The sequence below is a fragment of the Procambarus clarkii genome, chromosome 71, assembly GCF_040958095.1.
Source record: "Procambarus clarkii isolate CNS0578487 chromosome 71, FALCON_Pclarkii_2.0, whole genome shotgun sequence".
Taxonomy (NCBI): domain Eukaryota; kingdom Metazoa; phylum Arthropoda; class Malacostraca; order Decapoda; family Cambaridae; genus Procambarus; species Procambarus clarkii.
Window position 1 is genome coordinate 16416551 of NC_091220.1, and position 24448 is coordinate 16440998.

At 40.7% G+C, this 24448-nt stretch overlaps 3 protein-coding genes across 14 annotated transcripts in view; 1 reads left to right on the forward strand and 2 right to left on the reverse strand.

The window, feature by feature from the left end:
• Positions 1-746, reverse strand: part of LOC123745609 (WASH complex subunit 2) — a 31314-nt gene extending 30568 nt beyond the window's left edge. The window contains exon 1 of the mRNA XM_045726324.2: positions 596-746. Coding sequence (XP_045582280.2) covers positions 596-598 — 3 coding nt within the window. The 5' untranslated portion in view covers positions 599-746. The remainder of the gene's footprint in view (positions 1-595) is intronic.
• Positions 747-1081: 335 nt separating this feature from the next.
• On the forward strand, positions 1082-5815 carry LOC123745610 (uncharacterized). The gene is made up of 5 exons (XM_069312111.1): positions 1082-1104; positions 1948-2078; positions 4307-4519; positions 4790-4921; positions 5182-5815. The coding sequence occupies exons 2-5, from the start codon at positions 1959-1961 to the stop codon at positions 5377-5379; spliced, it is 663 nt and encodes a 220-aa protein (XP_069168212.1). The 5' UTR covers positions 1082-1104; positions 1948-1958; the 3' UTR covers positions 5380-5815.
• Positions 5816-8863: 3048 nt separating this feature from the next.
• The window catches only part of Hipk (Homeodomain interacting protein kinase), a 101834-nt gene continuing 86249 nt past the window's right edge, over positions 8864-24448 (reverse strand). For all 12 annotated transcript variants that reach the window (XM_045726333.2, XM_045726330.2, XM_069312106.1 and 9 more), the window contains one exon: positions 8864-19886. In XM_045726333.2, coding sequence (XP_045582289.1) covers positions 19691-19886 — 196 coding nt within the window. In that variant the 3' untranslated portion in view covers positions 8864-19690. The remainder of the gene's footprint in view (positions 19887-24448) is intronic.

Genomic DNA, 24448 nt, shown 5'->3' on the forward strand with positions numbered 1-24448 from the left:
CAACACCACACACCCGGCATGACACGGCTCATCTCATCAACTTTCACATACTGAACGAGTTGGAAAATATATACCCAGACCATTCTTTAAAAGGTACAATGTAACATATGGAGGCAACAGTTTCAACTCAACTAGCCACAATGTTAGAAAAAACTGATGTTTATCACGCCGAAGTTGTAAATGCAAGACATTATTTCAGATCAAATTCAACCTGGAAACATGCGGTTGAGAAAATGTTACGTGTGAGGAAATATTTGACTAATATATTACTCCATGGTTATTGTAGCAGATGGACACTACATAGCTGGGATACTTCTCCATATAGCACAGGAAACCTATATGGACAAGACAAACCTAAGTTATGCAAGGACGGAAATTATATTCCCCGCATTAAAATTACGCTCAAACTAATCTTAAATATATTATAATATAATTTAAGTATGAGTGCGAGTGCTTCCTTACACTAGGGTCCACAACACCACAAATTCATTTCATCAAAAACCACAGCCGGAGAAGGAACACATCACCACAGGTTACACCCACGTGGACACTGCTGAGAAAAACTCAAGAGGACGAGAGAAACAATAATTCTCACCATTACGGGGACTGAAAGTAGGAGGAAATACGAAGTGTCAAGATGTGATCAGCTGATTGTTGTTAAGTATAAGGAAGTGAGAGTGCGGGTGGCGGGGCGGGCGCGAGGGTCGCGGGGCACCTGGGAGTGGTGTGTGATCCTCCATAGAGAGACTCAGAGCCTCCGCCTTACAGCCCTCAACACCACCTGAGGGGCGGCACTACACTCTCACTTCCCTTATCCCGCCACCTGACAGTTCAACGTGTGGCGCCAAATTGGTGAGTCGGAACACATTATTCTTCAAATGTCTGATGATCTTATCATCAGTTAGGTAAAGTGATGCGTCGGATGATATTTACAGATATCAACAGCCATTGCCAGAGAGAGTTTATAACTTGAGTGTTCCCACCATTGCATGTTTCATACGAAATTCTGTCTTACTATAACTTAAGAATCTAAACGTTTACCTGAGTTAACCTGAGGGCCACGAACACCCTCGACGAGTACACGAAGCCGGCGGCTTGTCAAAGGTCCTTCTATTTGCATTGATCTTTTCCAGCTGCACTTTAAAAGTTAAAATTTCGGCGGGTAGGCGGTTCCACGAGTTTATAACCCTGTGGGTGGATAAGCAGCTCCTGTTCTCAGTCCTTCATTGTGGCTTGTTGAGCTTGAACCTGTTGCTCCTTGTTGGTGGCGGTCATTAGAACCTGTGACTGTAAACTGGCAGCCTGTAGACCCTGGTGGATTGTACACCATAGCTGCCTGTAAACCTTGGTGGATTGTACACCATAGCTGTCTGTGAACCCTGCTAGATTGTACACCATAGCTGCCTGTAAACCTTGGTGGATTGTACACCATAGCTGTCTGTAAACCCTGGTAGATTGTACACCATAGCTGCCTGTAAACCCTGGTAGATTGTACACCATAGCTGCCTGTAAACCCTGGTGGATTGTACACTAGCAGCCTGTAAACCCTGATGGATTGTACACCATAGCTGCCTGTAAACCTTGGTGGATTGTACACCATAGCTGCCTGTAAACCTTGGTGGATTGTACACCATAGCTGCCTGTAAACCCTGGTGGATTGTACACTATAACAGCCTGTAAACCCTGGTGGATTGTAAACAATGCCATCTTAAAGATTCGGAAGATTTTGATATGTAAGGCATTAATCACAAGAAAGATTAGATACAAGCTATTGGCATCGGTATTAGGCATCTCCCAGTGCCTGGGTTAATGGACTTTATTGTACCCGTAGATAAAATATTATTTTGGCATCTGTGTTGTCTATTCAGTTAAGTTGTTGAGTGTAATGCATTTATCACTGGATTTATATATTGCCTTAAATAAAAAGTATTGGTGTTTATTCTTCAGAATGGGGAAGAATGGACCGAGTGGAGGAGTTAAGACAGCAGCTGAAGGAGGCATTGGAGATGTTCCACCACTCACAGCAGAAGAAGTGGCTCTATCTCCAAGAGATTCACAAGACTATCCTGGAAATTTTGGTAATGGCTCACCTTCAATATTGTTTATTTATTATTATTATTTTTTGAGGATATAAGTGGGAAGAAGTGCTGCCCATGGCTAATCTATGGCATCTTGTCCAAGCTATACCCTAGGACCATTCTCGAGGTGCATAAATTATTTGTTCGTGTATGACAGTAGTCCTGAAACTACATACTGTATTGAGGGACAGGTGTAAAAAAAAAAAAAGCTGTGCTTAGGAGCTATTTATTCCTGCCAAAGCCAAACTAATGACGAAGAACACCACCTTCCACTCAAGGACGAGATTGTGCGAACTGCTGCAATTTCCTAACAGAAAACCGAGCATTCCCTTCCAGCTAGGAGGAAGCACGGATTTGATATTAATTTCCTCATTCTCTCCTAGATTATAATTTATTGCATATTTTACTAACAAAATGATATGGTCGCTCTTATCCAACAGAGACAATACTAAAATTCAAATATATCTTTTTTTTTCTGGTGAATATCAGAATCCAGCATTGAAGGAACATCTCCTTTCCTCATTTTTGTGGCTTGCTTAATGTGTTAATATGAATGTCTGCAGGATAAAGTTTGTGAATCTGTCAGTCCAGAAGTCCTACTGTTCTTGCATTGTGGACCTTCCAGTCTATTGACTTCAAGTTGAAGGCATCAAATATTAACAATAATTAATAATCTTTACCCACTCCTACTGTAATCTCTCATGATCGTTATGAATCATACTCATTTGTCCATGTGTTGCCTGCTGGTGGGTTGTAGGCATTTATGATCACCAGGTTATCAACCCAATTCATCAAATTCATCAAATCTCCAGTGCCATTGTCAACTTTTTGTGAGTTGTCAGTTGTTAATTATTTTACCTTTAGGTGTTGTTTCACCAGATGGCCACACCTCCACCTTTTCTCACGTCTCTCACATTGAGTAGCCCTCGAAAATATAACCTTTAACATTATCTTAAACGTTCTGTCTCTGTTAGTGCAACAGTATCTGCTATTTTAAGCTGTATTATGTCATTATGCTCTGGTATTTTGTACCTCACTCCATCTACATTACTACTGTATATGCAATTTTCAAGAACATGTTCCCTCTCCCTTTGTCCTATACGCCCCCCTTTCTTTAATGATTTTGTTGGTTTACTTTTTTGTACCATTTCATAAGCTTCTGAATACCTATCACCTTGTAGGGGAATAAATAAAACAAATATTTTTTCCTCATTCCTGCTTTTATTTAAACATTTTGCCTCTATGAAGTTGTTTCAGCTTCTTTCCATCTTCCTTTGAAAGACCTTGTCTTATGACCATAACCTGCCATCCTCATCACTTTGCAGTTTCCTAACAGTCATGAGAACTAATACTCTGTTAAACTTCATTTAGGATGATCCTCAAGGGTCGATCTTTTTTTTTTTTTTTTTTACCTACCAATTCTTCTGTAGTCACAGGCATTATCTTTAGTTGTAAGACCTTCCACTAGCCTAACAATTTTATCTACTATGATGCCCAAATCACACATCAGAAACATCGTAGTTTCTTCACTTTCCGATGTGTGTTTCGGTCATAATTGATCTACTGCTTACTTTTATTTAGTTTGTGTCTCTTTCTTACCTAGATGTTATTAACTTTTCTTTGCAACCAAAAATTATTAAGAAGTTCGATCAATCGTGTTTTGCACCAAATTTAGGTTTGGTGGCAGTTCCTTCCTGATTTCTGGTCTGATGCCTTCACTGTGCTGGTTCCTGCAGTTTCTTGCTTCCTTTACTGCTGCTTCTAATATTTCTCTCTCTCTGGCCACTTATGCATAGGTAAGTGCATATCCTTCTTGCATTTTTCTATTTCCCCGTGTAACTATTCTCCATAGCTGACAAAAGCTTTTTCCCTGTTGAATTTCCTTTCCTAATTTATTGTATTCACTAATAGATGTAATTTAACTTAAAAAAAATTAATTAAAAAATAAGCTATTTTTAATATTTATTTTTCTTCAGGACTTTACATTTAGCTTCCCAGTTTTTCTTATCTTTGCATAATTACTTGATATGACCTTCCAGAGCTTTTACCTTGCTACTGAAGTTTCCAATACTACTCCTCAAATTCCTATTTCTACATGATATTTTACAGTGTTTTATAATTTGACGACTCAGTCTGGAAACCATCTCGGCTATAAAGCTTCAGGGAGCCACTGGAGCTCACCCAAAAAGGGGCGTTTCATTACAGTCAACACTGGAATTTTTTTGCAGGGTAAATATATGGCAGAGACAATACGACTGAATATCCAAAGTTACTTTGAAGAGAGGAATGAAAATCTTCATATAACTCTCAAGAACATAGATGACTCCCTCAATCAAGCGTCTGAGGCTCATGCTACAATTTGTAGCTACAGATCAAAACTTATTGATGCTTGCAATGACAGAATACAGCCGACAGTCAAGGTTGATGATGGCGATATACTGGTAAGGTGGAAACATATGCTACATATCACATAGTTTTGAAGGTAAGGAATTGTGTTTGATATTGTCAAAACAATTACTGAATAAAAAATAAAAAAAAAATATGCCAAGCTTATTGTTTGTCGAGGACTGTTTTAATTCTCTGCACACTTCAAATGCCATTTATAGTGTCTTGCAGAGACCTTAAATATTTATGTACCTGTAACCTCTTAGATATATAATTACTGTATTGACAGTTCCGGGCAAGATTTTAAGATGTTTTAACTCTTCTAGTTGAGTGAAGTAGGACTGAGTGACCTACAGAATATGTCCAGCAAAACAGAGCAGTGTGTCCTGCAGATTAGTGACCTACAGGACAGATATTGTTCTCTCATGGTTGACATTGAGGACAGAGTCATTCAAAGGGTAATGTTTATAGTATCCAATATGTCTTTACTAAAACAGATTTTTAAAGATACAATTTGAATAAAAAACCAGGCCATACAAATTAACTTGAATAGAGCAATAGAAGGATAAGTGAAGAGATGACAGTGGTTGCATTGTTTTGAAGCACAGTACTGCATATAAATTACCTTATTATGGAACTACTGAACGGTACATTGCACTGTACATGTAACAACGCCTCGTGTTAGGAGAGCGTAACACTGAATCCATTTTTCTTTTAGGTTGATGGCCTCCTCAATGACATGGAAGCCCAGATTAAGCAATTGGATCAAGAGAGGAGCAATGAGGTTGCATCTCTCATAGATGCCAGCAATGAGGAACTAGACAAAGCTGTGCAGGTTTTGCAGAGTATGGAACAGATGAAGCAACAAATGGAGTCTCTCTTTCAAATTCTTAAAAAACCTAACTCGACGTTTTAAAATGGATTATATATTTATTATCTTAAGGAGATATTTTCTTTTTCCAAAGGTGCAATTAGAAAGTAGAGATCCGGCAAAGTAAAATATTTGTTTCATGGAGTACAGTACAGTACTGTAATATACCATCATTAAAATAAAACCTTTAATACTTTAAAAGAAATATTTGTGGTAACCATTCATTGTACAGAACTACATGGTGGCAATGCTGTAGGCCTTAAAATGTTGGCAATGATAACTACGTACTGTACAGAGCTACACTTATTTTGCACGTCTTCCAATTTGTTTATGAGAATATGGTTCGGGAATTTCAATGGATTTTGTACTTACATGTGTGTGTAATTTTGTAGATGCAAGACAACAAGGCTTCTTCTCAAAAAGCTACACTGTACATAATTTTCCAAATCAGACTAAATGTAAAACCAATTTTATCACAAGATATTGGCTTTATAACCAGTCCTTAATTTCTTTGTTTTTTATCAGCTTGAAAAACCATTATTCAAGTGATTATAATATCTGATTTTCATTAATCAACAGAATATGCAAAAAACATGTCCCTGTCTGACTCTGTGGTCCAGCGTTCAGTTAAATTACGCTCTACCGTCCAGCCCGAGTGGTTGGGCATGCAAACAGTAAGAAAATGTATTTTTTTGTGGAATAAGACCAGTCCTATGGAAGAACATCTTCAGGAAGTAAACTTTAATTACAGTAGTAACCTATTTAAATGTGTAAATATTATTTACCAGGAGAATGTAAGTATTATTTACCAAGAGTAATAAGTAAATATTAACAGAAGGCACCAAGCTGGGAAGACCATATTGCAAACTCCAGTAATAGTTCTTAAGTCATTGTCGTACTCTTCAGCATTTAGTAACATGAGGTATCAGCCTTGTGTTACATAACTGGTAGAAATTTGAAAACTGGCCACTTTAATCTCTTTCATAAAAGTTGCACGTCAAGATTTATTAGTCCTAGAAAGTGTTTTCGCATCTATCAAGTTCACCGGTACAAAACACAGCTACAGTACTGTCAAAGGTGAGGCCGCTCTTGCCTTTTTACATACAAAAAGCTATACGGCATATCGTAATACCTGTCATTATTATAGCTTCAAAGCAGCAGAGAAACATGCCATACTGGATTATATTTAAATTTGAAGGGTAATAGTGGTTGTTTGCATATACAGGTACAGTACCGAGAAATGAAAGGCGAGTCCACATTCAGCTTTGCAATTTCAGATAAGTGGTGATTGGTATCTTTGGAACACTGATTTTTGTGGAACCATTGCTTTCTTATTTGTTTCATTACCTGTTCTAGGTTTGTGTTGTCTGGAGAAGCCCAGTTGGCTCCCTGAGATAACTTCTCTCTATCGAGTCACATCATCCATTGGAGTCATGTACAGTATGGCCGACCAGAATCTGGCATCTCACATGAGCACAGGGAGCGTGGGGATATTTACTCGTGTGGGTGTTTCTTTTGGCTCTTTTGGTGGCCCCCAGCCTTAGTTTCTGGCAGTTCTAGCCTAGTGTTTAATCCCAGGTGTTTTTCTGTGGCTTTGTTTCTTCCAGCAGATTGGCTCAGTAATGTACCAGCCTGGTTTGAAACTTTTCTATTCTACACGTCTGGTACTTTGTGTGTGTGTATTGCCATTTGTATAGTGAGCAGGTGGCTATGTTGACCAAATCACACACTAGAAGGTAAAGGGACGACGACGTTTCAGTCTGTCCTGGACCATTCTCAATCGACTTCAGAATGGTCCAGGACGGACCGAAACATCGTCTTCCCTTCTAGTGTGTGGTTTGGTCAACATACTTTAGCCACGTTATTGTGACTCATCGCCTGCAGCAGGTGGCTAGTTTGTGTGTTCCATCTACAGTATTTCTTTGCAGTAGTGGTATGAAGGTGCCTGGCATTTTCTCTGTCTGTCCTGTCCTTGTCATGGTCATTTCTTGATTGGCATTTTATGCTAAATACTGTTGCCTCATCATTTGGCATTAACGGAGCCATTATTACCTGTGTTCAGTGTATTAACACTGCCATGACATCATTTCAAAAGTTGTCATGCCATTTTTCACCTCTGGCCTGATCTTGCTCCTTCTGAGCCATCCTGGTTCCTTCACTGGGCTTTCTCTCCTTGCCTCAGTTCATAGCTTCTCCTTCAGCTCTTGATGTTTTTCCTGAAGGCTTTTTTTTTTTTTTTTTTTTTTTTTGCTCTCGCCTCTGGCAGTAGAGTTGGGGAGCTTCTGGCTCTTCTCCAAGGGCGTGGTTTTCTTTTGCAGTCTTCTTCTCTTCTGGGGGAAGCCTCCTGTGGCTATAATGTTGCTATAATGCCAAACTACTAGGCACCATCAGTTGAGTTCTTTTAGGTCTTCTGGAAATGAGCCAGAACCTTGTACCCTCAAAAAGAGGCACAGCGCAGTGGCAATATGATAAAATTGTCAGTGAATTTGGAGCCACAAGGGAAAGGGGGTGAAAGGTAGTAAGGAATGAAAAGAAAATCTGAGGGACAAGGCTAGGGAGATTGTCACTTTTATGGAGGTCATCAAGGACCCACTACGTCAAGTTTATGCAAATGGAAAAGGAACAGAGATAAAGATCAATACAAGAAAGAGTGCCAACACATGAATCTACAAGTTGGTTTGCCTGAATTCGAGATAATGTGGAAGACAAGAGAAAAGATTCTAAAATGCATCCTCATGTATTATGAATAGCACCCTAGAAGGCATGTAACAAATTAAAACATTCAAAAGGAGCACAATAGTGGGTCTAAGAGATGTTTAAAATCAAGAAGAGAAATCAGAATATGCAGAGGGAGATAAATGAAACAGATAGTATACCATTTACTCATGAAGATATGGCCAGCTGTGCAAGGAATGTTGAAAAAGGAGCATAATTTCTTTTATCACTCCAGTGCTGTTGGTGGCCATTGCATTTTTTATAATTTTTCTCCGTTTGAACTGAAAAATAATTACAATATGTGAATTTGCAGTAAAGTTAACCATCTATCTTCCTTTGAATTCCTTTGTTTGACTACTGCATATCTAACTTGAAATGTAATAAGTTTTGAGATTTTAATCTTCATATTAAATTATATTTTGTGCCACCTACCCTTTGAAACAACCTATTATTTTTGTACTTACCAAATGCATATCCATAAAATAAAAAAAATTGTGAAAGGCCCTTCATTTTTGTAACATTATGGTGTATATAGTCTATAACCCTATTACTCACCACCATTATCAAGACAATACCTCAAACACTATCATATCCTCTTTTATAATCATGGCTATAATTTCATGTACAGTATGAGCATTTTACTTTTAATTACAATAGAAATTATTGCCATTTACCAAAATCATAATAAACCTTTAATGTAATTTTATCAATTATAACTTGTCACTACTAAAGTCTGCATAGTTAATATAATGTCATACCATACTACTACTGTGTCATCTTCAAGTAACAAGTTTGTATTTATTTAGAACCATGGTTACTTGTTATGGTTTATTTACTCCACAAACTTCTAGCTCCATGTTCATCAAGTACATATTAGTACCAATATATCTTAAACAGGCAAGACAGAAAAAGCAAAATTGTTTCTTGATGCTGCGACGAGTTGTGCAATGCTGTACTGCTCTTCTCACTTTGACAACTGGTGTAAAATACAATGCACATTAAAGTAGACCCTTGATGGTAATATTCAACATAAAAGGTGATGAGTCACAACGTGGCTGAAGAATGTTGACCAGACCACACTAGAAGGTGAAGGGACGACGACGTTTCGGTCCGTCCTGGACAATTCTCACAATCGACTTGATAATGGTCCAATACGGACCGAAACGTCATCCCTTCACCTTCTAGTGTGTGTAGTCTGGTCAACATAAAAGATCTTGGGCTGAAGGTAACGTTGATTTGAAATTTACAATATGTATAATTGTACAGTAGTACAAAAGCATAAATTTAAACTGATACTTTCTGCATGTTAATTATGATTGTATCCTAATAGTAATATTCCATATAAAAAAAAAATACATTTGAAGATTACTCATTACAAAAGCCTCCATGCTGACATCACAAAAGTTGTAAAGCAGTTTACGCACAATTATGAAATTCCCACAAGTAAGCACAAATCGGGAAATATGGTCCAAGCCCACACACTCCGTAATTATCTTAAATTATTTCCGGTGTACTCCAGGACACTCGAGTTTGCCAGGAACCCTGCAGATCGCCTACATTAGGAGCCGTTTACTCATTCAGCAGCTTATAACGGCAGGATATAAGTGGTGTTATAGAAAAAAAAGACAGATTTTCATCACATATACAAATTTATTATGACAAAGTGGTGCCAAGACCATCTTGACTATGGTCGCAGTTGTCTTCTGGTGGGTGTCTGTGTGTATATCTTCAATGTTGTGGGTAATAATGAGGCAGGAGTGGGGGGTGGGGAGGTTGTTTAACAAACTGCCACTTCATGCACACCTCTAAAATATTGTACCTTTAAATTCTCTAATATAATGTTTCCTTTCTCAATAAACTTTAAAGTATCCATAAAACAATGCACATTATTTCTTTAAGTTAATATTTTACTTTAGGAATGTTCTCTGCTTAAGAAATATATAAAAATACAAATAGAAAAGGCATTGAAGTGACAAGCATCTCTTCATACTTTGTTCAACTTCCCCAGTCATAGCTCTTCAAGTGCTTTGTTATCTGCTTGTTGACAGTCAACAAGTGTGTGTACCTACCCATCAAGAGTCTGCCAGCAGTCCCCCCCACCCCTTCTTTGAATGGGTTTCTTGATTTGAGCCTATGGGTTCTGCTGAATGACCCCTTGTATGAACCATGAACCTCTCCATCTGGCTAAGTGTTCCCAGCGGCACTGTTCCCTTTGTAATAGGAGTTCTCCCCCCCTCCCCCCAAATAAAATGGCAGGTTATTCTTAAACAATTCAGTAAAACAAAACAAAAGTCTAGCACTATGCTTGCAAGCATTTGGCCATTATCAACCCTTCTCCCAATTAAAATAAAATTGCCAGTGGATTGGCTATATTATTCTCAAATTTGAGGAAAGTCATTTGAAACAAGTCTTCTTATTCAAGCTATTGCATCTTAAATTTAAGCTTCAAAGTTTCATGCAGGAAACATCTTTTGTTGATGTTCAAACTTAAAACCAAACATGTAACCAATCCAATACTATAATTACTTTCACTGCTTATTCAAGTCCATTCAACATTAATGCCAACTAAATAAGTATTCATTTGAACTCTTTAAATGTTGACCAGAAAACTACATGGGAATGCCCTCTTGTCAAGCTTTCAAGATAAATCTTGTGAAATTATGTCTATAGAATGCTGCTGCAAAGTCATAAAATGGGAACATAGTGTAAGTAAGGGCATTACCCAGAAGGCAAGGCACAGGGTCAAGGTCTCGCCACAATAAATATGTTCTCTCGTTCCTTTCGACTTAAATGAGAAGACTTGCTCGCTGCTCAAGCCAAGTTACTGTATGACCCCAGGGGACGGGGCGGGTGTTGCTCAAGAGCACAATGACAGGAGGTATTGGTGGCACGAGTAACAGTAACAATGATCATGGCAAAGTAACAGGCACTATTGACAGGCAAAACACAGCTCACTGGGAACGAATAACGATCACTACTGGCAAAAATTCACTTCCACATGAGCTTCAGTTTGACTGATAACATGTCATAAAATAGTAACATCTTTCAGACTAGTAAAACCATTATTTCTCAATCTTTTTGTTTCAAATTAAATATATTAACATGCTATCAATTAAACTTTAATGAAACACCGAGCCCTAAAACACAAACATTATGGAGTAGGCAGTGGTACATGAAGGTGAAAAGGAGGGGGGAGGTGCAGAATACTAACAACTCTTCATTAATCAGTTGCATATGGGTTCACTCAAATTTCAACTGATTATTCCACCAAATGTGCACCTGACAAGTCAGCTGTATCATAACATTAAGTTCACTTGTTGAACACCCACATGCTGCTTTAGTTAGTGTTGCACATGAAGAACCTTCCTACTCTGGGGAGACCTTACTGGCTCGGGTCAATGCTCAGGTGCACATCCACAATTCAATAGTTGTAGATTCATGCTGTCTTCAATACTATTTCAGTTTTCATTATTAAATTACTGTACCTCCAAAATTTGTTTAAATGGTAAACAGTTACTAACATTAGTAAGTTAAACGCCTATTGTATTTCAAAATAAAATGAATGTTTTAAAGCAGAAACATGAGCCATAGTATATGATGTTGGACACACCTCAGCACTGCCTCACACTCCCAATTACATCAGCAGGATCGTAACTCATCTGGACTTGACAACACAGTTTACACCACCAATATTTTTGTGTACTGTCACTGTATCAAAATTAATTTAAATTTATATCTATTTTTATATCAATGACAGCAGGGAAACCAAAGGAACATAATCATAGCACAACAAAATGCAGGTGTACTGTACACACACAAATTTCATCACGAGATTCAAAATTCAAACACAGCATAATTTCCTCAATATACAAACAAAGACATCTGATGAGGTAATCCATATACATCCCTAGTCCCAGTAATATATGTTATAACAAGACAGGCAACCTCTGAATTGAGCTAATCACTCCTACATTTTCATCTTATGCATGCAATGGCACGGATATTGTGTGCATCAGCTCTATATTCAGAAACCTGCCAATCCCATTAAAAGGTTTGCTTAAAAGTGATATGTACTACCATCCTAGAGTGAAAACCCAGTACTTCTACCAAAAAAGATTAAGAACACCAATTTCAAAGATGAAAACAGATGATGAAAAATAGTCAATCTTTGGTTTTTTATTCCTATACAGTTTGTAAGGGAACATGTACCTCTTTTTAATGTTAACATAACCATCCACGGGTGTGTGGAAATAAAGGAGGCCCTAGATACATCATCCAATACCCGTATCAAACTTGGCCTTCTGCAGACACAGTTCGCAACACAACCATATAGTATGGAAGGTTTGGGCAGGACGGACCATGGGGCAATGATACAGGGAAAGATAAGTAGTCGTTCAACACCCACAGGGTTGCTGTTGGAGTTTACTTGTGAATGAATGAAGTGATCATCAGCAGGGCCTGTTTTCCATTTATTCCCAGTCAAAACACTACATTAGATGAGAGTATGATATACTATGTTTTGGCCAGGTGCTACACAGATATGATACCTAAAGAATAAGTAATTATCAAAACAAGGCACCAAGCCAGGAAGACTATGTAGCACCTAGAGAATAACTGAAGGGAAAACAAGGACATAGTTGTAAAGTTACCACATGGCAAGAAATGCTGCTGGCAGCTCAGATACTTTAATATACAGAGTACGAGTTAGAAATTATCAAAAGAAAGCACTAAGCCAGGATGGCTATATAACACTGATACAGAATATTCAAGAGTTCCTACATATCATTCAGGATGCTAATATTCCAGCAGAAAGACATCAGATGAGTGCTGACCACGGGAGCAGATTCAAGAAAACGCTAAAATGTATGTTTTTTGTTTGTTTGTGTATGTGTGTATTTGTGTGAGATTACCTAAGCATACAGTAGTTAAAGGGTGAGAGCTACTGTGCACTCAAGGTGTTCAGTCTTCCTAGTACTCTGTCATATGATGCTTTGAAATTACATACTGACAGTTTTAGCATCCACCACCTTCTCCCTTAACTTGCTACAATCGTCTACAATTCTGTTTGCTAAAGAGAACTTTCTAATATTTTTTCGACTCCTCTGTTTCCTTACCTGGGTTTCTGACCTCGTGTTCTTAAAGTTGCCGGTTTCAAGAATTTCAATTTTGCTGATTTTTGTTACTATTTATTTTCATTCACTATGACCATTGACGACTTGCACACGGGCCCCAAAAGCATGAGACTGTTGTCCTAATGACCAGACCATGTGTGTGTAATTACCTAAGTAATTACACACACACACACACATATGGTCTGGTCAATGTGTGTAATTACCTAAGTGTAGTTACTGGATGAGAGCTACGCTCGTGGTGTCCCGTCTTCCCAGCACTCTTGTCATATAACGCTTTGAAACTACTGACGGTGTTGGCCTCCACCACCTTCTTACCTAACTTGTTCCAACTTTTGTTTGTTTGTGTGCGCGCACGCACACTTGCGCAATTACCTAAGTGTAGTTACAGGATGAGAGCTACACTTGTAGTGTCCTGTCTTCCCAGTACTCTTTGTCATATGATACAGTACTTTGGAACTATGGTGATGGGTGTGTGTGTATATACATGGTGTGTGTATATACATATAATGTGTGTAATTACCTAAGTGTAGTTACAGGATGAGAGATATGCTCGTGATGTTCTGCCTTCCCAGTACTGTCATATAATGTTTGAGACTACTGGCGGTTGTGTAATTACCTAAGTGTATTAAGACACTGTGTGTGTGTGCATGTGTGTATTCACCCAGTTGTGCTTGCAGGGTTTGAGCTTTGCTCTTTCGGCCCGCCTCTCAACTGTGCAACTGTGTGCGTGCATGAGTGAGTGAGAGCACGCATATACTGATAAAGAGCTAAAATGAGCGAGAGAGAAAGAGAAAAGCAATTGAGAATACGTGCATGTGTAATGACCTATTATGATTTACAGGATCATAAATTCATGATGTCGCAACTTTTTAAAAATAATCGTATTTACTTTTAAAGTTATTCACATTTTTTAAGTGAACTACATCAAACTGCCGTGTATTTCAGTCATCCACAGCTCGGAAAAGAAATACCGTTTCTTTTCCCTCCTCAGGTTTATTATGTCTTTTTTTTTGTTCTATCTAAAGCAGAAGTGATGACATCTTCCTCATTCCTTTTGTTTTTTCTTAATTATTTGATTTTATCCTAATCCTTTGATCCTCTCTTCCAGAATAATCTGAAATTTTTAAAATTTTTTGTAGTTTTTACCTTTCAGTTCCAGAATGTAATTGGTAGCATGCTGCTGCCGTCTCTATAATGTGTTGCTATGTATTTTAACTTTGATCGGGCGTTGAGCAAAGTATATTCCACAGTATTCTGTCCATACAATTAACTGTATTGACAGAGAAATGCTGCAAAAATAAGTCACTTTAATTCTAGTCTAAAATTCACCAACAATGCATTGGGACTAGACACAATTTTAGTTTTGTGGCAGCAGTTTGTTTTTATTGGGTCATATAGTTTTCTTTTGCAGATGCTACTGTTATCTTGTCGCTGATGTGTTCTCTTGTTATGATCTACTCTTACTCTTTCACAGCTCTCTTACATGCCAATCTCTACACTAAGTTCTGTGAACTATTTATTTCCATCTCATTTAATTATTCTTGCAGTAAGATACAAACTTCTAATTTGATTAGTTGTCCCAGAATGAGCATCATAAAAATGCTCACAAATTATATTTCTTTCCAGGGTTATTTATTTATACACACTATCAAATATTAGTGTGTGTGTGTATTTGTCTAGATGTGCTTGTAGAGCCGATGTGTGTACAATATTTACATGTAAACGCAGGTATTGAGCTGTGGAACTGCGTAACAAAATTTAATTTCCCAACCACATCATCATCACCACTTACTAGTGAAACACTATATTCTGATCCTTTTAAAATCATGTCTAGGTCTAGTGCATCAAAAGCCACACGTAATAACGGAAGAGGAAAGAAAAGAAAGACTCAACGTGGTGCACGTACCGACAGAGAACTACAGCTGATGATGGGACTCTTGAAAACAGACCCTCTACATACTAAGACTCAGGGGTTTAATAACAAAGTCATCAGCCCCCTATCCCTTCACAAAAGATAAGAGAACACTTCACCCTTATGCCACAGCAACACAACGTCACATTATTCAAGGGTAGAGGGGGGGATAGATAGGTAGCTAATCTAAAATTAAAATAATTCAATGCAACCTAAAGCAACTTCATATTAATTGAGCTACACAGTGCAATGAATTTGTGTTGTAAAATAATGCTAAACCAACCAACACACCCAAAACTCAGACTGGATACAAAGAGCGTGGGTCAAATCAACAAGCTTTGCTGCTACTCTTTTATGATTATATGAAATAAGTGGATAGGCAGAGCTTATATGGGAAATATCAGAACAAAATTAATTAAAATTGAAGAATAAACTGTACACTGCTAACCATACAAATAATTTGTCAGAATTAATAATCACTAATTGTACATACCCGAAAAATCAAAACCACAGATACTAATATATGGTACCACTGAAACAGTTCATTGTAAAAGGCCCTCAAAAACCATGGCAAAATCCAAAATAGTCATTATAAAACAGGATAAAATTAAAGTGTCAATCAAAGAATCCTTCAAAACTATCCTAGTATACTGTAAACTGTATAACATCCTAGCAAACTAAGGAACTAATACCTGGGTCCAGTGGGCAGCCCCCGGAGAGCCTTGTGCATACACTGCCCATGCACACATGCATGAAGGTGTGCACTCACAAACATGCCCACACATACATACACATACACATATATACACGAGCACACACACACATACACACAAACTTCTTACATAATGGTCAGGCATTATTAATTATATTGTTATCACCAGACTGGACATCCAGCAAAGCTAAATGTCGTCTCACAAGTGGTGGAGGGCAGCGGCCAAGTGTCAGCTGGCCGAGGGTGCCGACTGTGAGTAACTTATATAAACCACTCTACACCCACAGGACCTTAACTATAACAAAACACAATCCAGTGTTTCACTTGAACTACAGTTTGCAAGATGGACAATAGGCATTTAATCACATAGCGGAGAGCACATGGAAATATTGAAAATGGTCACAGATTACCAATATCAGCAAGACACAGTCAGGATCTTAGCTGCCAACAGAGTGCTGAGAAACACAACTTTGGCTTCTATATACCAAAAGTGGTTGTAATAAAATTTACACAAACAGTTAACAGAGTCAGAAGTGACAGCATTAGTAGGGGTCAAGTGGTGATGTTGTTGCTACCCAGCACTCTGGAGGTCAGGGACAATCTGGATTCGTTTTTAACATCTAGCAAAGTCACTGGAAAAAGTGAAATTCTTAAGTCGTAAAAAGTTAATGGTTTCTAACTACCACAATTCAGGAAATCTAGTATGAAGACGGGGGGAAGAAATTTAAATGGTCTTGAAGCATGACAATGAAACATGTTAATCTTTTTGCCTACTGAATACTAACAAAGAATGTTGAGAAACATTTAGCATTTAGGATACTTGTGTCACCTATATCATGAAACACACATTACAATTATCTTACAAAGTCTTTACATACCCTAAATGACCCAAAATATTACATTCATAATTATATTTACACTCTCAAGAAAAATATAGATACGTACACTTATAATCTTTTTGTGTACTACTTCCGTGTACTACGTTAGTGTACTACGTCAGTGTACCGCAATGAACTCTTTTACAGTGTTTTGTGAGGGTAGAACTAACGTTGGGCAACAATGTCACGTTACTTGTTATACTGTATAAACACAGACTATCTTGATTGTTCGGTAATAACACACCAGGATACACCAGCTTCTCCACTCACTGGACGAGGGAGCAACAGGCCATGGATTACTTTTTCGAGAGGCCCTTGCATTGCACAATATATTGACATTCAGAGAGAGGTGACCTGTTGAGATCTTACCCAACAATCAAAATTGTCTGTATGCCACATTCTAAAATACTAGAGCTTAGGCACTCTAAATACAAACATCACATGTGTAGGGCTGTTATGTAGGTGCTGATAAGGAGCACCAAAACTACTAATAACCTCTACTGGACCAAATTGATGAGTTGTGTACAAATTCCCAAATGTCGGTCCCACAGATTCTAAATTGACCAATCCCAACATACAGAGCCGGTGTCAAAGAGTGTGTTACAAACTACAAGGATAAATATTGCCTCAATATGAAACATTTCATTCTTATTAGCCATTAAGAAAGCAAATCTGCAATAAAATTTTGATATACAAAATTTTAACTAACATGAAACACATTTGATTCTCCGGTATTCACCAAGCCATTTCACGAGAACGATAAAATACCCATACTTGTGCAGTCACACTTACAGTGCATTGCTTCGTAACATAAGCAGGCTGCTACTTAATATGTTTAACAAGGTCAACCTAAGACTGTCTCAAAGGATGGGTAAAACTAACACGTATTTCCGAACTTCACAGACTTATTTAAACGATAAATTTGAATTGTCAGACTCAAAAAAATTCTAAAATTTAATATACAACACAATGAAAACAGTAGGCAACTGTGTATGAAGTGGCTCAACGATGGGTAAAGTATCAGACCCTCAGAACACACCAAACCTGGGTTCATTGTAAACTGGAGATAGACTTTGGGAATTGCCGCCTCACACACAGGGTCTTGGCCAACTTCTACAGCTACAAATCCATCTATAATACAGGACAATAGCTGGAGACCTGACCATCACCCTACATGTCTAGGCCTAAGATAAAAACAGGCATGGTTGCCTCCCCCCCACTGAAGAAGTCACTATCAATGCCCGTTCCCATACTAGTTCACAGGCCTTATAGTGTTACGGTGCTCTTTCCGTCCAATTTTTCTTCCGATAAAAATACAAGCTTTTTTTATAAATTGCAAAAGCTTTTTCTTACAGTAAATGTTCACCTTAAAAAAATAAAAATATTCTAACATACTTAAAAAGATAAAAAATCAATCACAAATAATTAAACAATGTACTTCTACTCTAAAAAAAAAAGATCCCCACAATAGAGCAGTGAATAGTAAACTTTAAAAAGGGCAGGGTGTGGGGGGTTAGCATTCAGCCCGTATGTGCTAATCACTCCTCCTGGCCACACAGACCTTGGTCAAGAAACCAGCACAAAAAACCATGCAGAGGATTCTTCAAGATATAAAGAGAAGGTATCACACTCTGGACATAAATAACACCTTTACACATAGGGAAGAAGTTCAAGAAAGCGTATATGTTAATAGAGATCAAACAAACCTGTGGACAAACACCAAACATGGTGCAGCCGGTGAGCGTCGCACCGCTGCAGCCGCTCCTGTCCTGCTCTCGCCTTCCCTTTGTTTGTGGATGGGAAGACGGGCTCGGCCAGAGGACAGCGCATGGTTCCGAGTCCGTCGGCCTCATCGGCTATAAACACAATACTACTCGTGCTACACATTAAATCTACTACAGACCGTTGTCAAGCCCTTTTCCCTTTAAAAACATATCATATTTAGTTTATGCTTGTTAAAACACAAAATAAATATACACCTGTAAAACTCCATAATGTTAAGCCTGGTTGACTGAAGAGACAGTTCCCTGGCATTCAATAGCCTATAAGGTTATTGGCTAAACTTCACATATAACTGCTGATCACTTTAGTTTCAACAAAAACTCACACTTGATAAATGTTATCAAGTCCAACACAAAACAAACTATAACTTCTTTGGCCGACTTAAAAGTTTAAAAATGTAGCTGTAAATCATTTCCTTCTAGGCAACAAAAGAAGCAATCCAAAGAAGCCAGCACACATTCCATATCCTTCCTTCAAAACTGGTGCTGTTTTATCCTCACGAATCATGGCTCGCACACAAATGATAATTACAATAAAAATTATGATAAAAACAATAATAACTAGCTACAGTTCTCTTGCTCGTCAACAATATGCTGACGAATATTTCCGCCCTCGGGACGGCCGACGCACGGTTATGATGCTCTCTGAGGGTGTGGTCACCAAGAGACAAGCGCACACTCGTACATGCACTAGTTCTACACACAAATCTGGGGCCTCTACTGATGCTTCAGTTGTGTCAGGAGAATGCTTAACCCAAAAACTTTATTGGACCCCAATCAGCAATCACAGGGGAATAATTATATTCTTTAGCTTCATACCTATGGATATATTTGACACTTTTAGATGCTTACTGGAACTTTTGTAAACACTAATCAGTCACTGTGAACCCCAAACACTTGGCACCAATATTAATGATCTTGTTTCTTGTTGGCTTATTCCCTTCTGTTTTGTTTTCTAAACTAGTCAAAATCTAGCAAGCCCAGTGGTAAAACTGTTTTAGTTTTGATCTTTCGTGCAGTAAGGCAGTTCTTGTTGAATGGAGAACAGGGATGGTGCTGGGGTACAGGCCCTACACACTGCACCCCTCCTTTTCCCAAGCATCTGCCATTCAAACCAGAACTAAGGGAATTTTTCCTTCTTTCAAGACTACATTTTCAACTCTCTTATATTCTGGGCCAGATATATATTCTTGAAAATTACAATATTATTTCCTTAGGAATATCTTCTATTCAGAGAACCATATGCTCTGGTATTGGCTCTTGGCAGGGGAAAGTGCTGTGTATGCATTATATGGCGGGGCAACTTGGGGATGAGTGGGGAAGACAGCAGTGGGCTGCATATGGGCAGGAAGAGGATGGGCAGGTGGGGCAGCCAGCACTGCACGTCCATTACTGTGGTGAGCTGGTGGTGGCAACGCTCCTCTGCAAGTTAAAAAGAAAATAAACATTAAGTATAATTGCCCAAAATACTTTAAACATCATTGATTTAAAATTATTAAGTATGGAATCTTTATACAATCTCGAAATACATTTACTGTAACAACACTACAACAAATGCAAGAATGATAATTTCATGAACTTAAAAAAAAAAAAAAAAAAATTGAAAATACAATCCCCCCGATATATGTTCATATTTTTTGTGAATAAATGTCCTCTTCCCATCAGAGAGAGACAATACACAATACATTACACCAGTTCCAGACTTGCAATCTGTATTTTGTGATGGCAAAAAAATCCCTATTTGGAATCACACAAAATGAGTACAGTATACACATGTCTGGAAAAAATTACACAAACATGGTATCCAACACAAATTTAAATACAATCTAACAACTTGAAGCACACTTGACATTATGGGCAAAGCACATTTGCCAAGCTGAGTTAATTCAGAATTTACAAGATTACTAAAATATTAATAAATAACTTTTAACTGAAAAATACAAATTATTTTACATATTAAACATTTGTGTGGTTTCATGTTATAATTTAATGGTCATGTAGGACAGCCTGGGGTTACTCGGAGTTATACAAAAATGACTTTAACCCATGCACTGCTTGTTAATCAAATATGACAATACTGTGGTATGCGGAAAAAAAAACATATTCCCAAAATCTGTTTTTCTTTCTAATATTGTTAAAGTGCATTCTCTGATCACAGGAAACTTAAAAAAACCAGCGTTGAATGTAATGAAACGCCATTTTCTGGGTGAGCCCCGGAGGCTCCCTGGAGCTTATCGGGCTAATGTATGTTATGTTAGACCGGGACATTAGCTAAGGAGTTCAGACCTACCAGGGACCAGCGCCAGAACCTGGCCCCTTCAGAGAGGTTTCAGGGAGCAATGGCCCTGGAAAACCCCATATGGTTGGGGGTTTTCCTTATCTGCCATCGACCGGGGTTAGGCACCCAGAAAGGTAGGCGTAACAAAACAAACCCCACATGGTAAGAAACTACAACAAAAACCGAACAGAGAGGTAGAAAACTCCCTACAATCCCAAGGAAACAAGCAAACAAGCAAACATCACACTTTACTGCCGCGCCGATCGTCCGCGCAGCCCTCCCCACCCCGGGAGGGGGAGGGGGGAGCCCCGGACCTACCGCGCCGGCTGCCAAGCTCCAGTTCGGAAGCTAAGCTTCAACCAACGCGAAAAAACCGCCGACCGGTGGGAGGGAGGGTTACCAGGGAGCCTCCGGGGCTCACCCAGAAAATGGCGTTTCATTACATTCAACGCTGGTTTTCTGTGGGGAGCCCCTACGGCTCCCTGGAGCTTCATACCCAAAGAGAAGGAAAAGAAAGGGCTAACCCGGGAGGCGGCCGCCACAAACTCTGCAACGCAAAGCCAAGACAACCGGTCGCAAACCTGCGACCCAAGGCAACAAGAACGCCCAAGAACAGACGCACATATGGATGGGCGGCCAAAAACCTGTGCGACCCACAATTCCCTGCGCCCGAAATGAGCCCGAGACGTCACCAACACAGCAGAATTGCTGCAAACGTCTGAACAGCACGGGCGCAAAGACAGACCGCAGGAAGAAGGAAAACACTGCGGACGACCCGGGAGACACGAGCCCTGAAAACAGGGAACGAAGGAACCGGATCAACCACAGCGCATCCCCAGGCACAGTACGCCGGCAACAGCAAAAAGCACAACTGGACAACACAGGACGCACCCCCCGGCCAAACCAAACAAGTACCAATACCCCAAGAACCCCTCCGGAAAGCAGCCGTCTCGACCGTCGCCAGGACAGAGAAAAGCTGCACACCAATAAAGCTACCACCAGTACCAAAGAGGAGGAAACTGAAACCGAAGGGGCTACCACAAACTGAGGGGAAGAGAAGAAGGCACCCTGAACAAGGACCAGGATGGCTCAGGTGACTCATGAGCAGGCCGGAGGGGAAACAAACGCGAGAAAACGTAATAAACGACATACAGTCTCCAAGACGAAGCTCGCAGGTGGGACACCGTCAACAAAGCCACCTGAACACCATAGAGATGGCGATACCTGCGTCAAAATACCAGACGCGAAGAGCCAAAGAGAAGGCCGAACCAGTCACGGACAGGACCGATTCGGCCTGCTGAAAGAGGCGAAGCCTCAAGAAAAACGCCCCGGGTACGGACACCTATCAAGCAGCGTCTGAAAAGAAGGCCGGGCCGGCCACCGTGGAACCATAAGGACTGTTCTCGTGGGAATGGGCTGCAACCGAGCCAGAACCCGAAGCAACAGCTGGACCGGGAGAAGAGGTACAGGTACCCCCCACCTCGACCAGGCCTGCCGAAAGCCTCCACCGTGAAGTCCTCGCAGGTGGGAAGGGCGCCACAAAACGGGCGACGCCTAGACCACGCCGACCCGAAGACGTCCATGGCCAGGAGTCCATAAGCCCAACAGAGCCAACAAAACGAATCGGCGACGACTGGCCAACCCACGAAGAGGAATGAACCGAGACAGCTGTCCACCAGGACGCAGGACACACCCCGGACACGAACCACACGGTTAACCAAACCCCCTGTGGTTCCGGCAAGAACCACCAGAGAACAGTCCAAACAGAGCTGAATGGTAGAGTACCTAGTGACCCCAACCCTCCGAAGCGCAAACCAGACAGCCATGAACACCTGAACCGGGCTGTGAGCCCGACGGACAGACAGACTCCATCAACCTCGGCCGACCTGGTGAGCACTGGTCACAAAGCCCCAGCCGAGAGACGACCCGTCCGTGAACACATCGAGCGAAGGCTCGGGGAGCTGCCAAGGCACGGAACCCCGAAAACCCCAAAGAGGAAGCTGGTGACGCAGCACCAACACCAGATCCCCAGAGGAACCCAAGGAATGCAAGAGGCGGAAGTGGAGTCTCCGTAGGAACCAACCGACGCCGGAGCCAAACCCGACTCCGCGGGCAGACAAGCACGCCGAAGTGCAAACTCCCGCACAACCGCCCAAGCAACCGCTGAGCAACCCGGGACCCCCTCCTGAACAGCCAAAGGCGGGACCACAGCCACAGTAACACTTCTGGAGGGAAGACAATGAGGGGCCCTAGAGCCTGAAACGAGGCCCAGGTCCGAACCCGGGACGGAAACAGAAGGTAAAACCTCCAGATCACCAGGAAACCAAACCCAGCGATCTGGAAAGAACCATCCCCTGGCGAGCAGACAAGCGGACTGACTGGGAGCCCACTCCAGCCAGTCGTCGAGGTAGGCCAGACACCGAATCTCAGACGCAGACAGGGCACTAAGATCCGGTAAAGACGCAAAGAGTATACAAAGTGCCCCTCACAAAATAGGGAATGCAATAAAAACAGCAAACCTGAAGCCCCACCACCAAAGCATTGTATGACAATCATATTAAGACATATTATGACATGACAATCATTATAGGACAATATGACAATTATAATCAAAGCATTATATGACAAAGAGTGCTGGGAAGACGGGACACCACGAGAGTAGCTCTCATCCTGTAACTACACTTAGGTAAGTACACATAGGTAATTACCAACCGTGCTAGCCCCAGAAAACTGGAGAGGAACGTGCCAAGAAGTGACCTGGAGGTCCAGGACCACCATCCATGCACCCGGCCCTAACAGAATCCAAACAGGAGACAACAGTCCTCCGAGCAGGGCAGAGGATCCAGGGCGCAGACGGAAGTAGTCCAGAAGAACTGCTGACTGGAAAAGCTCATGACTGCAAAGAGCAGACGGGAAAAGCTCATGACTGCAAAGAGCAGACGGGAAGCTCAGAAGGATGGGGCGGATCGACCACGCCCCACGCACCCACGAAGAGGAAATGACGAAGCGCAGGGAAGAAGCCCACCCCGCCAGCTCTGAACCCCCCCCAAGGGGGAGAAGCCGTCCTCCGACGCCAGCAGAGGCCGGAAGACAACCCAAAGCGCCCACCAACAGCGGGACCAAGCGAGAGGCAACAGAGCAAGCTGCTCCCCCAGCGCCCAGTCAACAGAGAAGGGAACAGAACCCCTTCAGAAAGAAAAAGCACACTACCGAAGTCATGAGGAGAGACTACGGGAATGAAACCACACTTCGCTGGAAGAGGAAGTGAGGGGAGACCTGATCACCACATACAAGATACCCAAGGGAATCGACAGGGTTGAGAAGGACAGGCTATGTAACACAAGGGGCACACGCACTAGGGGACACAGGTGGAAACTGAGTACCCAAAAGAGCCACAGATAGAATTAAAGTTTTTTTTTTTTTTTTTTTTTTTTTTTTTTTTTTTTTTTTGAGTGTCAGAATGGGAACGGGAAAGCACTAAGAAGTAATGTGGCGACTCCTCACACAAGTAACGAGGCTGACCCCCATACAATGTCACATGGAGACATGACAGAGCCCAAGAGGCACAGGAACCGACACACCTGTTGACGGACGGTTGAGAGGCAGGGCCAAGGAGCCAGAGCTCAACCCCCACAAGCACAACTAGGTGAGGACATATATTGTAAAAGCACAAGGCGCCGACTAGTGGCAAAGAGCACTACGCCGG

Bases quoted from the DNA above. Each gene is read 5' to 3' on its own strand.
- LOC123745610 (XM_069312111.1), top strand. From the start codon at position 1,959: ATGGACCGAGTGGAGGAGTTAAGACAGCAGCTGAAGGAGGCATTGGAG. The intron at 2,079-4,306 runs GTAATGGCTCAC...ATTTTTTTGCAG, and splicing joins AGACTATCCTGGAAATTTTG to GGTAAATATATGGCAGAGAC. The intron at 4,520-4,789 runs GTAAGGTGGAAA...TAACTCTTCTAG, and splicing joins TTGATGATGGCGATATACTG to TTGAGTGAAGTAGGACTGAG.